The sequence below is a fragment of the Mus caroli genome, unplaced genomic scaffold (assembly GCF_978045245.1).
Source record: "Mus caroli unplaced genomic scaffold, Mus_caroli_1 scaffold_15, whole genome shotgun sequence".
In the NCBI taxonomy this organism is placed as follows: Eukaryota; Metazoa; Chordata; class Mammalia; order Rodentia; family Muridae; genus Mus; species Mus caroli.
The window spans coordinates 106,684,241-106,701,186 of record NW_028227270.1 but is presented as its reverse complement, the minus strand read 5'-3'; the positions used below and the strand labels follow the sequence as shown (position 1 = coordinate 106,701,186).

At 40.5% G+C, this 16,946-nt stretch overlaps 1 protein-coding gene across 7 annotated transcripts in view; it reads right to left on the bottom strand.

The window, feature by feature from the left end:
* Positions 1 to 14,782, bottom strand: part of Hecw1 (HECT, C2 and WW domain containing E3 ubiquitin protein ligase 1) — a 287,293-nt gene extending 272,511 nt beyond the window's left edge. For 5 of the 7 annotated variants that reach the window (XM_021180044.2, XM_029468498.2, XM_029468503.2 and 2 more), the window contains exon 1: positions 14,435 to 14,782. Coding sequence is in view for 4 of the 7 variants with exons in the window: in XM_029468498.2 (XP_029324358.1) it covers positions 14,435 to 14,464 (30 nt within the window). In the remaining 3 variants the exon portion in view is untranslated. Of the gene's footprint in view, positions 1 to 13,037; positions 13,496 to 14,434 lie in introns of those variants that run through there. The other 2 variants (XM_029468499.2, XM_029468502.2) reach the window with 1 other exon arrangement.
* Positions 14,783 to 16,946: the final 2,164 nt, after the last annotated feature.

The following is a 16,946-nucleotide window of genomic DNA, read 5'->3' as shown; positions in this document are numbered from 1 at the left end:
CATTTACTACATGCATCAATAAAGTATAAGCATATGTAATTATATATATAAGCATATATAGATACATAAATAGCAATATCTTTCTTCTCCCGGGAAAAAGATGAAAATAAAAGGTTAATTTCACTATTTTCCCCAAAGATATTATACCAGGATCTAACATTATGCTTTTTAACAAAGATACATTTTACATTATTATAGAAAATATGGAAAATATTTCAAAGTTCCTTTAAGAGATACTGCCCTACCACTGTAAATAATACTTGCTTACATCATTGAACATGGGTTGGTTCAGCTGGTGTCTATCTAGAAGATTTACACTGGATCAATAGTGGCACACTTGTTATGGGAGTAGCCAACTTTCTGATTACATTAAGGCCCACTCCATAAGATAATACCCATAAGTGACACTGCTAAAATATCCTAGAACCTGAAACCACATAGGTCATGGGCCTAGGGAAAAACCTATTACTATTATTCTGCTAAAGAAACTTTTTAGTAGTACAATTATTCTTCATGCTATGCTGCTTTACCCATCGATCGGGGACTCCCTCAGCACATATCAGAGAAGCATCTTCTTGACTATATCAGGGTTAATACAGCAGCTGGACACTGCAGCAAGTGGGAGACTTTGGAATACTCAGTTCTTAAATGAGATATTTTCATCAAACCCCTCATGATTCTGGGATCAATGTGGTAGAGGAAATGGAAGAACTATTTAACTAATGCCTGACTTCAAAGAAGCAGTGTATTCCAGACAAAACAGGCCTGGTGAAAATATGAACTAACTATATTTTTATAGCATATACAAGGCCTGCACTGGCTCAAGCCAGATGAGATCCCAGCACTGAGGTGGAGAAGCAGATATAGTTTCCCACCACTTACCAAGAAGCTAACTGTAATTGATACACACTGACAAAGGGAAAATCAGTTTTCTTTAATGAAGCCTCCCTTGACATACCAAGCACACCTCAGGGTATTCTGCCTTCCAGGAGTAGCTGATAACACAGAAGAAACTCAGTGGTATCCAGGAGTAGCTGATAACACAGAAGAAACTCAGTGGTATCCAGGAGTAGCTGATAACACAAAAGAAACTCAGTGGTATCCAGGAGTAGCTGATAACACAGAAGAAACTCAGTGGTATTTTAGGGGGACTTTGTTTCAATTTGATTTTTTTGTTTTGTTTTGTTTTATTGGCTTTTGGTTTATTTTGACACCCCCCTTTTTTTTGTTTGTTTCTTGGGTTTATTTTTAGTATTTTTTAAAAAGAAAGAGAACATCAAATTGTATGGGTAAGGATGTGGTGAGATTCTGGGTGTAATTGGGGGAGGGGAAAATATGATTAAAATAAATTGTATGAATTTCCTCAAAACAAATTGTTCTAGCATGCTGTTTCTCTTGTTATTTTTTGATGTTTATATTTACTTTTTGAAAATTCAATACATTTTTTATATTCTTTCCCATGTCCCAGCCTCTCCCACACTTCTTCCTTTACCATTGCTGCTAAAGAGCACTGCACTGACCTGCTGAAATTGGAACCAGATGATCTTGATGCCAATTGATTCTCACTTTACAGCTGGAAAGAAGCAGAGACCAGAAAAGCTGCTTGGGAGAAACAAAGCCTAGCGAAGCCCACTGGAAAGGACGTTTGCTAGCCTGTTCAGCTGCCTCCAGGCTGTGCAGTTTGCCCTGAGTTTTCTAGCTTTTATGAACTAGTGTGGTGGTGGGATTTGATGATACAGCTGCTCTATTTTTTTTAAGTAATCCCAATAAAACGCATTGGCTTACCAAGTTGGAATCTCTACTTAGGTCTGTTGTAGGCTCCCTTTCTGATCTCAGTAGATACCTGTCTCGAATCTCCCAGGAAAAAAAGTCTCACTACACAATAGATGATCTATGGCTATTGGGGAGAGCACTGTCAACACAAATGTGATAAAATTTTCTACACTGCATATATATATATATATATATATATATATATATATATACACTAATGTAATATTTCAGGTAAACAAGCACTAATATAATACCTTGTGGATTTTCAGGCATCCCTCTCCCTCCATCTCTTCCTGTACCAAACCCTGCCCCAAGTAAAATTCACTGTTTTTCTCATATTTTTCCTTCAACACAAAGATGAGCAAAGACTATGTGGAAAGAAAGCTCTACATAAATGAATTCTGGGCCTAGAACACTCCAGCCTCTCTTTAGTTAGGCAGCCTCTGCAGCACAGCTTAAAACAGCGTTTGTAGAGACAGCTTTGTTTCTTCAGTAGCTCTCATTCTCATTTCCAGAGCCAATCACATTCTGTGATTTGCAGGGGCACACGTTGTTTTAAAACTGTATAACGTAATGTCCCATATAGCTAGGAAGGCTCATTCCCAGAATCTGATGTAGGTAAGCTGGGAATTAGGGAAGACAATATCTTTTAGGAGGAAGAAATAGCTGGGAAAACCATTAAGGAGAAACCTCCTGGATTATATCAACACTACTATCACAGTGATACAGGTCTGTCTGTTGTTTTTCTTATCTGCTCTATCTGATATAATACTTACATGTGATTTATAATAGGACTATTATACTTAAGATAATCATGAGCACTGTTTAGGCTGAAGGAAACATGTAAAGGAAATAGGCATTTTTTTAAACAGCCAAAATTTACACACTTTTTAATAAAAAAACTAGTTTAACTATACATTACCCTTGAATTTACAGGTGTTTGTAGTATATGAACTACCTTATTTATATTTAGAATATTTAAATAAATCTACTCTTTTCTTTTATATTTTATAATATTTTTATTAGATATTTTCTTTATATACATTTCAAATGCTATCCTGAAAGTTCCCTAAATCCTTCCCCCACTCTGCTCTGTCTTTTCAATTTAGCTTTTTCTTTTGTCAATTTGGACCTCATAGTTATAAGCTCATGTAGAGTGGGTAGCCAAAAATTTAGGAGATATTTATTTTCAATATTTAAATTATTACAGCTCTTCTCCATGGATACTGACTTAATTTGTTTTATTATATTTTTATTATACAAGATTTATTTTATAACAGAAAATGTGTAATAGAAAGCCACATTATAGAACAAATTAGGTAACAATATAGAATTCTTTAAAACCTTCTTTTAAAAACAAGATTATTGTTTTAATGGACCAAAATAGTAATAGTAGTGATAGAAACAAGAAATCAAACTTGTTAAAATCAGAATTTTATATCCTTTTAGGCATAACCAAATCATAGCTTTCATTTTAATGATCAGAAATAGAAATTGAGCTCAGAAGGAGTCATTGTACTACTCTATTTCCTTTAATTAGAAATTTACAAACATTAACTATAGAAGACCCATTTAATGGTACAAAAGGACACCTTAGACACTAATTTAAAGAAGAAACAGTATTTAACATACCAGACATTATGAATGTCGTCAATGGGGGCTGACGTGTTTTGTATAGTTTGGATAAGGAGATTCCACCAGCTCTTTGGGTGCCTCTAGGAAGGGTGAATGGAGTCCATGCTAGCTTGTCAAACATAAGAGTGCGCTATAGAACCATTTACAGTTCTCGATTTGTTGTCTTCATAGTAATGAAAATGGTTAGATCCAGCTTATATATGCTTATTCATGTATATATTTTAATTTAAATATAATATAGTATATATGTTTTTAATAGGAAAAGTTTGTTTCTTTGGTTATAAGAAACTGGATTTAAAATATAGGTACCCCATATCGTCTTTTGGAAGATTTAAAGTAAATTTTTTGTCAGTTTAAAAACTAGACTTTTGAAAATGATGTACCCAAAGCAGTTTGACATTATTTTTACTTTATTCCTTTGAGCCATCTGCTTAACTTTGTAATATGTATGTAAATCATTGAACAAGCATTGTATCTAAACGGCTTTTTAAATTTTAAGCTAAAATACAGAAATGGAAAATTGCCCAAACTATATTACTATGATATAAGATTTTAGGAGTATCTATAAATTTTAAAATGGCCTTGTTAACCTTGAAGTAAGTTTCAAAAAAATGATCACGGGAAGCAGGGGAGGGGGTGTTTAGAGATGTATCTTACCCAGATTTGGCTGAGAAATGAACCTTGAAAAGTTTGTTCATTTGTTTGTTTTCAAAGAGGCAATAGTAGTCAAATGTATCCTTAAAATTCTTATAATGTAAAATTATACATACATATATATGTATATGTATATACATATTTGCACACACACATACAAAACACACCTAAAAGCACAGAGATAAGCCAACCTCTTGGTCTCTGGAACAAAGAGTTTAGTGTCTCAAAGGAGGTCAATTATCAATAGAGAAAAAATGCACTGTGGAGCAGAAGTAACATCTTTTTAAATTAACTTATATTCTCAGGTAATATAAATCATCTTATGGAAGCACAATTGAGACAAAGGTCAGAACTGGATTCCCATAATTGGTTTCCTGGGCAGGCAATCGCCCTTTATCTATTGTAGCAGTTGGAGTTGGAGCATGTTCCTTTGAATTTTTAGTTTTACAGTGAAGCAAGAGAAACCTGGCCAACTGAATAACTTTAGTTTATATGAACACTTACGTACAAGACAATATAGTACTTAGTTAATTATATAAAGCAAACACATTTAGACAGTGCATACATATTTAATCAATCATACATACATGTTTTAAAAATACAAGATTTTTTCCACATTATTATTTGTGGGATTATTTTTATCTTTAATAATCCTCATTGTGTAAAGGTAATGTAATACAATGATCTTTAGTAAACACACAAATCTATTGTTTTATGCATACTCTGGCTTTAATAAAACCTTTACAGTTAATTTTTTAAAAGATTTATTATTATATGTAAGTACATTGCAGCTGTCTTTAGACACACCAGAAGAGGGCATCAGATATTATTACGGATGGTTATGAGCCACCATGTGGTTGCTGGAATTTGAACTCAGGACCTTTGGAAGAGCAGTCAGTGCTCTTAACCACTGAGCCATCTCTCTAGCCCCTCCATTTAAATTTTTAAGAGGATGGTGAACTGGGGGGTAGCAACCAGAAAGTCTCAGATGCCAGGAAAGCAAGAAGCTCCCAGGACCTGATGAGGATGATATTAGCTGAAATACCCAACAAAGAGGAGACAGAAGCTGCAGAGACCATATCCAGAGGTTAGGCATAGACCGGATGGGGCCACCCACCCATCTTCAAAATTTTCACCTAGAATTGATCCTCTCTAAAGAAAATACAGGGACAAAGAATGGAGCAGAGACTGAAGGAAAGGCCATCTGGAGATGGCCCATCCCATATGCAGCCATCAAACCCAGACACTATTAGGGATGCCAAGAAGTCCTTGCTGACAGGAGCCTGATATAGCTGTCTCCTGAGAGGCTGTGCCAGAGCCTGATGCAGATGTTTGCAGCCAAAATTGGAGTGAGCATGGGACCCTGATAGAGGAGTTAGGGGAAGAACTGAAGGAATTCAAAGGGTTTTCAACAAAACCAACCAACCAGACCCCCCTGCCACAGCTCCCAGAAACTAAACCCCCAACCAAAGAATACACATGGAGGGACACATGGCTCCAGCTGCATATGTAGCAGAGGATGGCCTTATCTGAGATCAATGGGAGGAGAGGTCCTTAGTCCTGTGAAGGCTGGATGCCTCGCACAGGGGAATGCTAGGGCAGTGAGGTAGGAGTGTTGGGGGTGGTGGAGCACCCTCATAGAGACAGGGGGATAGGGATGGGATAGGGCCTTTGCAGAGGGGAAACCACAGAAGGGGGATAACATTTGAAATGTAAATAAGTAAAATAACCAAATTAAAAAAAAACAGAATAAGCAGAAAAAGATTTTTTGGAAAAGAAAAAATATGATTTTATGTTACCCATGACTATTATTCAAGTGTGGAATAAATTTTTAATTAGCGTATTAATTCAGAATCTCTTTTGGAAGGAAAACCTTATCAAATCTATGTATATCACTTTAAATTTTATAGCTTAATGAAATATGTATCTTCTGGCTCTAATGATTATTGTTTTATATTAACAGTAAGTACTTTTCAGTTTTTTGAAATAGTTGATAGAGCCAAAGATATGATTTTATAAAGTTTTAAGATATTCAGAGTACCAAGTTTATAAAATGGTATATATTCTTCAAGAATTACTAAAATACTCACATTTTATATATACACACATGCGTTTTGATTAGGCATGCCATAAATAATGTTTTGAGTATACCATAAAAATAAATTATAAAAAACTGATATGGTCACAGCTTTTAAAAATTTCTCTTGACCCAAACAACACATTAAAACAGTTATCACAGACACACATGACACAATTATAATCTAGGTGTACCTAGTTTTAAAAAGTAGACAGTTTATTTAAATTGTTTTATTATTTTGTGTGTATGGGTGTTTTGTATATGTACCACATGAATGCAGTGCCCATGGAGTCCAGAATAGGCATCTAGATTTCCAGATGATTTTGAGCCACTATGTGGGTGCTAGGACTCAAGCCAGGTCCTGTGGAAGAGCCACCAATGCTCTTAACCCAGAAACCATCTTTCCAGCTTCTACTTTTTAAAAATTCTCCCATAAAGTTAAAACATGCAGAGTTTAAATGTATCTGTTTTGACTGTAACAAATACAGAGGCCAGAGGTCCACCTACCTATTCTTCAGAACATTACAGGGAAAGCAGCTGACACACTCCCACCCCCAAATCCATGCTATCATCATTACAGAAGGCACAGGTGATAGTCAGGAAAGCCAAATTATCTATTATCTCTCCATTTTCCCCAAACACTTGTGGGTTGAAAGTTTGTAATCGTCACATGCAGAAAGCTGCCTGGGGTATCAGATGGTAGTTTATCTCTAAACACTTCCTCATTCTGGAAGCCTTAACGTCCTCTGACCCACCACCCCATTTCCCCCCTTCCTCCTGAAAAGAAAACTTGCACGCCCCTCAATGTTAGCTAGGAATTTCTGTTCTGGATCAGAATTGAATTTGTGAATTTGGATCAGAACCCTCCACCCTCTTCCACTGGCCCTTGGGGTTATCCTTTATAAAAACATGAATGTGCTCAAGGTCACTGGGTAATCAAGCCTTATGTGTTTCCAGATAAGTACTAAAGTTCCCTATGACCCAGAGAAAAGGCATTTTTGGATTTCCCTATGAGGCCATGACACAGACAACTCTGTTGGGTTACAGGGAACAATGCCTCATATCATTTGTTTCTTTATGGTCAGCACTCCATCAGTTTCCTAAGATACATGTGAAATAAGCAGGAAAAGCCACACGAAAGGGGGTAGAACTAGGGATCAGAATAGTATCAAGAGACAAAGGAAAAATGTAGTAAATCACTCCAAAAGCAAAGAAAACCAAGACACACCAAACCAGAAACCAAAATGTCTTCAAAGGTTTAAAATGGAGCATGGCTGAAAATAAGCCAGTAAGAATCCAGAATGACTTTGGAAATCTGAAAGCAAGCAATCAAACAAACAAGCAAACAAACAATACCAAATGTCTAGACCAAAATGCTTTCAAAGCAAGAAAACAATATACTGTAAACTTTGAAAGCAAACCCAAATCAGAAAGATATCTATCAAACAGGGTCTTTAAATAACCAGCTCAGAATAAACAAATGGACCATCAGCCAACCCAAGGGAAGTTTGAAAAAGCCATGGATAGAACTCACCAACAATTTACCAGGGAAAAGCACTCCAAGTGGCTTGCACTGAATGGGTCCTTGACAGTACCTTGCTTCTATCTGGGTGACTCCTGTTGTGAGAGGTGCATTATTCCCTCAGAATTCCATACTGGGTACAATAACTGTCTGTGCAAAAACACAGTTGTCACCTTACGGGGAGTTAGAGTTTAGTTTGGAGCCAAATGTGAGTGACCATAGCCACGGATCACAGATTTGGGTTGCCCCTCTCCCTGCCCCAATTCCTCTTCCAACATGGAAACAGTTTCATGAAGTTTTTATAGTGTCAGGACAAAGAAAGTTATAAATCAAACATTTTTCAGATACATTATGGAAATATAAGAGAGACAGGTTATAGACAGTTGGAAGGAAGGATCAGCTATAGATCTCAGCTATAGATCTCAGAAGCTATCTGACAAAATTCTTAGCCCTCTGATTGATGAAAAATGGGGCTGTGTTCCATTAATACATTCCAAAAGGTTTTTATATGCTAGTCAGTGGATAGTAGTTTTGGCTTTATCTATTAGTCACAGAATGGCAGATACAACACAGAGGTTGAGTTCTGATCATAAATTTGAATTAGGCGCTGCACCTGAAACACTTCAACACCTCCACATCAGACACAACTCCTTTCCAGAACTTCTTGTTCACAGGGGTGAAGGGGAATGTGGATATAGCAAAGAAAAACTTAAGTCCTTTACCGGCCAGTGACCTACTGATCACACTCTCGGGTGTTTTCTTGTTTTGTTTTCCCGTGTGATTTTGAGACAGGTCCTCATGTAGCCCAGGATAGCCTGGAACTCCCTATGTAACCAAGGCTGACTTTCCTTCCTCCAGTGTCTGCCTCCCACCTCCAAGTACTAAGACTGCAGGCTTTTGTGAGGCCACTCCTGGTTTGTGTAAGGATGAGATGGAGCCTCATGAGCCCTAGGCAAGCACTCTAACACTCTACCAACTAAGCTACAGCATCCCTCCTCAATGGCATCTCTGCAGTCATTTCAGCAGGCCTTGGATGACGACAAATGATGAATTGTTGACAGGTTTTATCCACCCAAAGCATAGCCTTTTATTTCATCTCTCCATCTTTTTTCCTGCTTAATCCGAATCTCTGCCTTTTAATAATGTATAGGATAAAGATTTCTGTTTTCTTGAACTTCTCTGCTTAACCTCCCCCCTACCCCCGCAAAAATAAAAGCAGACAACATTCCTGCAGTTTGAACAGGTGTTAATTTAAAGACAAAGTGATTGAATTATAATCCTTGATCATAGAAGTAAATTTTGGTCTTTTTTTTTTCCTTTCACACACATGATACTTCCCTGACATCTGTGCAATACAAATATATCTAGAAAGTGTGAAATGAAAAACCTGTTCCACTAACTACATCAAAGAGACCCCAAGTGAAGTTCCCATGATAGTGCTCATCATCATGTGTACAGATGGTATCCTCCTCTAGCTCACCCCTCCCTCCCCTCGATGCAGGCTTAAATTTCATCCACTGTATTCATCCAAAAATATCACATGAAAGTAGATAACACCAGCAGGGCCCATCTGCACACAATATTTTTATTTTTCCGTTCTTTGTGCATTCAACTTCAGGCTGATAATTAGAGAAAAGTATGGTTTCTGGCCACACAGTGCTCAGATTGCTCATGTCTTGTTGCCACAGAAATTCAGTGACCTAGGAAGCTAGTGGTCTTTACAACATGTCATCAATAAACTGTGGTATTATCAACATCTTACACGGATCGCTTGTCATTTTCTCCTCCAGTGCCCATGCCTTAAGACACGATAGCCACTCACTAATAGCCCCATGTGTGTGCATTATGGGATAGGATATATAAAATCATCAATGTGCTGTTCCAGCTCACAAAATACCTAAGGGAGGCTTTTAAGACTCAAATACCTAGCGACTATGATTCAGGTAAAGTTGAAAGCCTGTGAAAACATAGAAATATTACAACATCCTTGAAGACTCCAACTGTCTCTCCACCTCACCATAGCCTAACTTACACAACATCCTCCAAGACTCCATCTGCCTCTCCACTTCACAGTCTCCTAATTTGGAAAGGTAATGTGTATAAGTAAACCTCGGAAATCAGAAATGGGTAAGACAGGTGGGAAGGCATGGGATTCTGGTGCCTCCCTTGGTGTAGCCCACAGGATGAGTGGGAATATTATTCTTGGATCTAGCCCACGAGATGGGTGTTAGTGTTATTCTGATGTGCATTTTCAAAATTGGGGAGTTGTTTGTTTCAGTAGAATAGGTTGACGAGAAGTACAGGGGGCAAATGAAAATTAGAGAAAGAGAAAAGGGAAAGTGTTGGGTTAACCTCAGTAACACTTCTGATCAGGGAATTCTCAGAAAACACCCTCCATGGTGATGAAAGCCAAGCCTTGACTATCAAATCCTGAAATTCTAAATATCTCTGAAGTTTTATACCTTTTATTGCTCTACTCCAGGAACAAGAAACATCAAGAACATCCCTTCTTTAACAGAATATATTTAGTTATAAAGTTAAGAAAGAATTATTGTAAGTATCTATAGAGAATAGGGTTAACAGAAGGTTCAACCAGATTACAAGAAAACTGCATGTGCTCCTAAGTGGCCTTAAGTTACTCTACACCGGTACATCATACAATACACATAAATTTAAAATATTAATTTGATTATCAATTAATTATTTTCACCCTAGAGATTGCACAATGGAATAAAATAAGTACAGAATTGTGTTCTCTAAGTGACCTGTAGCATTGTCTGGGCAAACCTCCTACTTTTAAAGAAGAAGAAAATAAATCCTCTGAGTGGGTGAAAAAGTGGGGGAAGGAGGAGGAGAGAGAAGAAGAAGGAGAAGGAAGAGAAGTAAAAGGAGAAGGAGGAGGAGGAGCAGGAGAAGAAGAAAGAAGGAGGAGGAGGAGGAAGAGGAGAAGAAGAAGGAGGAGGAGGAGAAGGAGAAGGAGAAGGAGAAGGAGGAGAAGGAGAAGGAGAAGGAGAAGAAGAAGAAGAAGAAGAAGAAGAAGAAGAAGAAGAAGAAGAAGAAGAAGAAGAAGAAGAAGAAGAAAGTAGGTCACTGAGAGAAGAGTCACTGAAAACACTCAGAGCTTTGAGCAGGAAGGGTACAAGGAAGTGGGCTTTTCTAGTTTCCCAGGGTGATTTCTCCTGAAGTCTCAATGTCTGTGAGACCTGTCTATGTAAGAATCTTCATACATGAAGATTCCATCAAAGGATGCTGGCTCAGGAAATGGTGGTCTCTAACTGCTTGGTCATTTCAGAAATACAATGTATGGTTGTTAAATGTGATTTGTACAAATATGGGTCAGCCCATAGTATTTCCTAAACCTGACTGCCATCCTTGCAAGCACTAGACAGTAGAATCTAGACTTGAGGAAGAACTGACAGCAATGCTCTGGTCTTCTGTTTAAGTTCAAGTCAGAGGACAGAGTACTTGGGCCAAACAATTTTCCTTCGAAGCTAAGACAGAACAAAGCAGTGGCCAGATAAATTCCGTCAAACTAGAAAGACAAATACAGATCATTCAAAGAAAAGAGAAAAAAAAAAGAACGTTTCCTGGCCCTACCGCATTTTGATGTCCTCTCTACACAGTTTTGTTTGTTTTCTTGGGAGGAGGAACGTCTCCCTCAGAGGCATCAGCTGGAAGGCCTGCATCTGAGTACTTCCTCACCATTTCCATTAAGCATCTTACATAACCCCATCTGATTCTTCCAACTGACTCATGAAGCAGAAGATGCCCACCTTCCTCCTGCCTATACAATTACAGAACATTCCCAGGACCTGAACTCCATTCAGCAGACATTCTCCACTACAGACCACACACCAGGCAAAGTGCTAGGCGCTGCGGATGAAAGGTGAGTTTGATAGTGCCCTTGTTCTGAGCTTTCAGAGCAACATTTAAACTGGAGGATATATAGCATTCACAACTCAGATAACTGCAGTATGATCAGTACTAACCTAGCTGTGTGGGTGAAATGGCTATAGGGAAACAGTAAACTATGCCCAGCACGTATTGCTATTCCAAGATATTATTTTGATCATAACATTTAAGGAAATTAGTGCTCAAATGTGGTGTTTTGTGTAGCTAAGCTAGAGTCAATGGTTAAATGCCTCTTCATGTCTAACTTTTAACAATTACCAAAGTAAACAAAACACTCTATTTGCCTGTTTAGAAACACCACTGTCTCAGGCATTACCATCACAGTAGCAAACGTGAGCATGTGAGCATTATGAGCAATACCAAACACTGACGAGACAGTAAACCTGATGCTATTGCTAATTACTGCACTGGACAAAATTCCTACCTGTGCTCTTTCATTAGAAATAAGCAAACAGAATTCAGTAGCTGGAAACGTTAATTCTCAATTATCAGTGAGCAATTAAAGCTGAAAGTAAGAGAACCTGTTACACAATGCACTCCACGGTCTCCACTGCTCCGCGGCTCCCCTCCCCTGGGAAGCCTCTTTCTTTAGTGGACTAAAATTGATATGTTTTAAATCATCAGTTCATTTCACTTATAGGAGAAGTGCTGAAGCTGGAGCTAAAAAAATTTTAAGAAGTAAACATTATAAGGTCCATAATAAAACCGTGGTTTGCTTCCATTATTTGAGTATAATTGTCTTTCCTGAACTGGCTAACTTTTCTTGCCTCCTTAATCACTTAGCAAAGAAAGCTAGAACTAGAGGGAACTGTAGACTTAACTGGACCAACTCATTTTACACTTGGGGATTGAAACTAAGAGGTTTTTTCTAATGATTACATTTGCCCATTAAGTATTTGTTCATTAATAGTCCTATCTAGAGCTGGAAGGCCAAGCCTCACTAGGCTCATCTTTAAAAGGCAAAGTGTGAAGGAGGAAGAGGTGATGATGCTGTCATATCTATGAACAACAGCAGCTGCATTCCCTCTGCATGATACGCTGCTCCAACTCAGGATGTGGCCTCCTGAACCATGTCAATAATGTCACAATCTGAATAAATTTAGACAACTGTCTTGGTGAAAATCTGTCCCGTCCCCCCCCCCCCCACAAAAAGAGATCTGCAAAGAAGCCAATTGCACTAGACCAAGATCCTAGTGTGGATCTACCAGAACCTATTTTTTAAAAGAAATCCTCTGGACTCGATTTGCCTGTTGGTCTAGGACTTAAATTAGTTCTTCATTTCACCAGTGCCACATTCCAGAGGAGGTAGCAAGCTGAGGGATCAGACAACAGGGAAAACTGCCACAAGCTACGTCTTTACAAACACACACACACACATTCATATTGGAGTAGGCATGTGGATTGTAATCCCTTCTTAGTGGAAAACACATTTTCAAAATGAATCCCCACGCTAGAGTGAATTACCGTGATAGCCACAGCCGGAGAGTCCCACTGTTGAGAAACTGCAGATCTGGCCACCTGCTTTGAGAAGCTTTGGAACAGCACCGCTGGGGTCTTTTAAAGCTGGTCTTTTCAGGTAGGCACCTACCCTTCTAAACCGCCTTTTAAATTCCAGGAAAAGAGAAGCCACCCCTTATCTTTGAACTATATTGTTCTTCCAGTCTCCACTTCTGCTGAATACAGCACAGTTATCTTTTCAGAGAAAGAAGGAAAACAAGGGAGACTCCCACTGCTGCAGATCCCAGAAGTAAGCCTAAAAAACTACAGCAACGTCAAAAAAAAAAAAAAAAATGTCTTCAGTAGCTAGGAATATCCCGGCATGCTATCTTCTGTTAGCTCAATGCAGACTGAGGCTAGCTGTAGACGGAACCACAGCAAGCTGGGGCATCTCTGCAGCCTGTTTTTCTGCCAGCTCCCCACACCCCCTCCCTACCCCCATGTTCTGAATTTGGCAAGGAAGAAGTTACCCTGTCCAGCCTCTGTGCGCAAGATGAACAGACCACACAGCCACACTCCCAAAATTAGTCCAGTGCCTGGGAAATTGAGGCTGCAAGGCTGTCAGAAAGCCCTGGAGTGGAGGATGGAGGGCCACTTTGAGCTCTAGGATTTTGCTGCATTGTCATGGCCTGGTAAAGTAGGGAGAATGTGTCGAATCTCCGGCCAAAAAATGGACCGGATGCGGCTTTCCCAGCGCCCCCTTGCCTGCCCCCAACCTCCGCCCCTTTCTCTTCCTATGTGCAGGTAACAGTAGGGTAGGCAAAAGGACCAGCTGCTCCCGCTGAAACTCAGGTGGCAGGCCCAGATGAGAGGCACAACCGGCCAGAGATAGGGAGTCGCCTGGGGAACACCCACACCGAGCATCTTCCCATCCAGTCACCACCCAGTAGACTGCACCTGGCGGCCGGCTGCAGGAGCCTTTGAGTGAGCACAGAGAGTTCAAGCAGAAACCATGGGATACAATTGTCTAAAAGCCTTGGTTCACAAGGAGTGGGTGTGGGCTGGGAAGGGGGATTACGTAGGTCTCTCCGCCCCCTCCTCTGCCATCTCTTAGCCACTGGGAGGGCGCCCAGGGGCGGAGGAGGCGCTGCGAACCCGTTTGGGGGCTTCTTTGTTTCTCTTCGGGTCCCTATCTGCGGGCTGTACCCAAGCCTTGGGATGCCAGCCCGGCTTGGGCGGCGACCCGCCCCAAGCCAACAATTGAACCTCGCGGGAGAAGAGAGGGTGGGTAAAAGGGTGGATCCCGGCTCTCGGGAGGCAGTGCGCTGCAGGGGCTTCGCAAGGGTGAGGAAGCCGCCCCAGAAAGGGGGTGGGGAGAGGGCAGGGAAGGAGAGGCTGATGGTCTGAGCGTGGCGTCTGCTTACCTTGGCAGCCTCCAACTGGGCACAGATCATGCTCCGGTCCGTACGCAGGTTAGAACCGGGGGTCGCACGTGGCTTGCATAGGTGCCAGGCATTGAGGACCTGGTTTGCTAGTCCTGGGCGATCAGCGTCTTTTGCCTTGCTCTGGCTGCTTCGTATCCTGAGCCAACTATTGTCAGAGCCACCGTCACGGCTGGAGCAGCTCTCGGCTGGTGAACCTGTGCGAGCCAGGAGGGGGTCCTCTGGGTCAGAGGCGCGTGGTGTTGCGGCTCAAACAAGGACTCCCAGAGCGTGGCAACGCAGCACACTTTATTGCTTTATCCTTCCTCCCGCATCCCCTCCCTTCCTGCCTGCTCCTCTGTGGGAACCAGACTTGAGAACCAACCAGGAGCCAGGCTTGCTCTCTGTAGCTGTGCTCCGCCCTGCAGCCTCACGCACCCGCACTCTCCTCCTCCTCACCCCCTTAGTAAATATATATATATATATATATATATATATATATATATATATATTCTTGTTACTACAGGCCCCATCCTTCCAACACTTAGCACGCGTCCGCGAGGATTATCCGGACCAGCCACGGTTCATCAGTTCCTTTGTGTACATGCAAATGTTGTGTTCAGAAAGGATGAGTACCTTCTAGGTAGCTACACTGTGTCAGGTGTTCTCACCTCAATTTCCTTCCTTGTCCGTTTCACAGATACAGATACATTTCACAACATCCTCCAGTATTTTCACAGCAAGTTCCCCCCCAAACAACGTTATGATCACAAATACCATGCTTGTAAATCATAATTGTAATTTATGTAAAAATGTAAATCATAATTGATAAGCTTAGCTTTCCAAACAGGTTTCGTATTAAGCAGTACACATTGTCAAAATAGTAAAATGGAAGTAGGAAAATGCAAATCTTTATTTGACCAGCCAACCAAACTGCAAAAGAAAGTGAAATGCTGGCCACTGATTTGGTCTAATTTGGGCTTGCTACGTTCACAAAGTGCGAAGGTTCTGAGCACATGACCTCCATAATCCGCAATTCTGGGCTTTACAATGCCTTTTTATTTCTACCTATTTTCCCGCGCAGCACTCCCCAGGCAAACTGTTTTTCACATCTTAGAGGTGTACTTTCCCCCCCCCCCACCCAGGGAACACCCTAGTATTCTTACTATACTGAGTAATGCCCGGTACTTCCTCTTAGTTACCCTGGTAATACCTCCAACTCCAGAGCCTTTTCTTGAAGAGCTGATTGGATATATCTCCATTTATAACAATAAGAATGATGGCTTCTTTCTGATGTTCTTCTTGTTGACCCACCTCTTGTCACTCTTGCAGCATAACTTTACAGAAGAGGAAACCAAGGGAAACCAAGTGAAGCCTCAATTCCCATCCTCCTCCCTCACCTGGGAGCACCTCCCTTCCAGCCTGGGCTCATCACTTCAGGTGCCCAGTGATTTCTCAATAGACATTTCCCTTTGTCTGGCAGGAATCTGATCTTCCCACCAGATGAGTTCAACGCTGACTGTTTTTCAAACCATATCTAAAAAGCCACACAGAACCCTGAGCACACATTTCACCAGATTTGACATATGAGCTTTGGTATGAAGAAAACCTCCAAGAATGGACTTGGCTGAGGTGTAACAATAAACACCAGAGTCAACCAAATGATAATACCAACCAGAAATTTGAAAGAAAAAAAAGGAAATCAACAAAAGTCTCTTGTATAAACTAATATTAAAGATTTCTGCAGAGACAAAGTTTGGAGCTGAGACAAAAGGATGGGCCATCTAGAGACTGCCATATCCAGGGATCCATCCCATAATTAGCCTCCAAATGATGACACCATTGCATACACTAGCAAGCGTTTGCTAAAAGGACCCTGATATAGCTGTCTCTTGTGAAACTAGGCCGGGGCCTAGCAAACACAGAAGTAGATGCTCACAGTCAGCTATTGGATGGATCACAGGGCCCCCAATGGAGGAGCTAGAGAAAGTACCCAAGGAGCTAAAGGGATCTGCAACCCTGAAGGTGGAACAACATTATGAACTAACCAGTACCCCGGAACTCTTGACTCTAGCTGCATATGTATCAAAAGATGGCCTAGTCGGCCATCACTGGAAAGAGAGGCCCATTGGACACGCAAACTTGATATGCCCCAGTACAGGGGAATGTCAGGGCCAAAAAATGGGAATGGGTGGGTAGGGAAGTGGGGAGGAGGGTATGGGGGACTTTTGGGATAGCATTGGAAATGTAATTGAGGAAAATACGTAATAAAAAAATATAAAAAAAAGATTTCTGAAGACACACAATTCCAACAAACTGCCACAAAGAATGCCTATTCACCTCAATTAATTGCTAAGTTGGACAGTCTGATTTTCAGTGTTGCTGCATCTATTTGGCTCAAAGAGATTTTCTTCCTGTTATGTCATGAGGATAGCTTGATAAGTCAGCATCTCTCAGTGTGTTGGTGCAACAATCCTGAGGTATGCTTTATTTTCCTCTAGGCACTTTCTTCTTT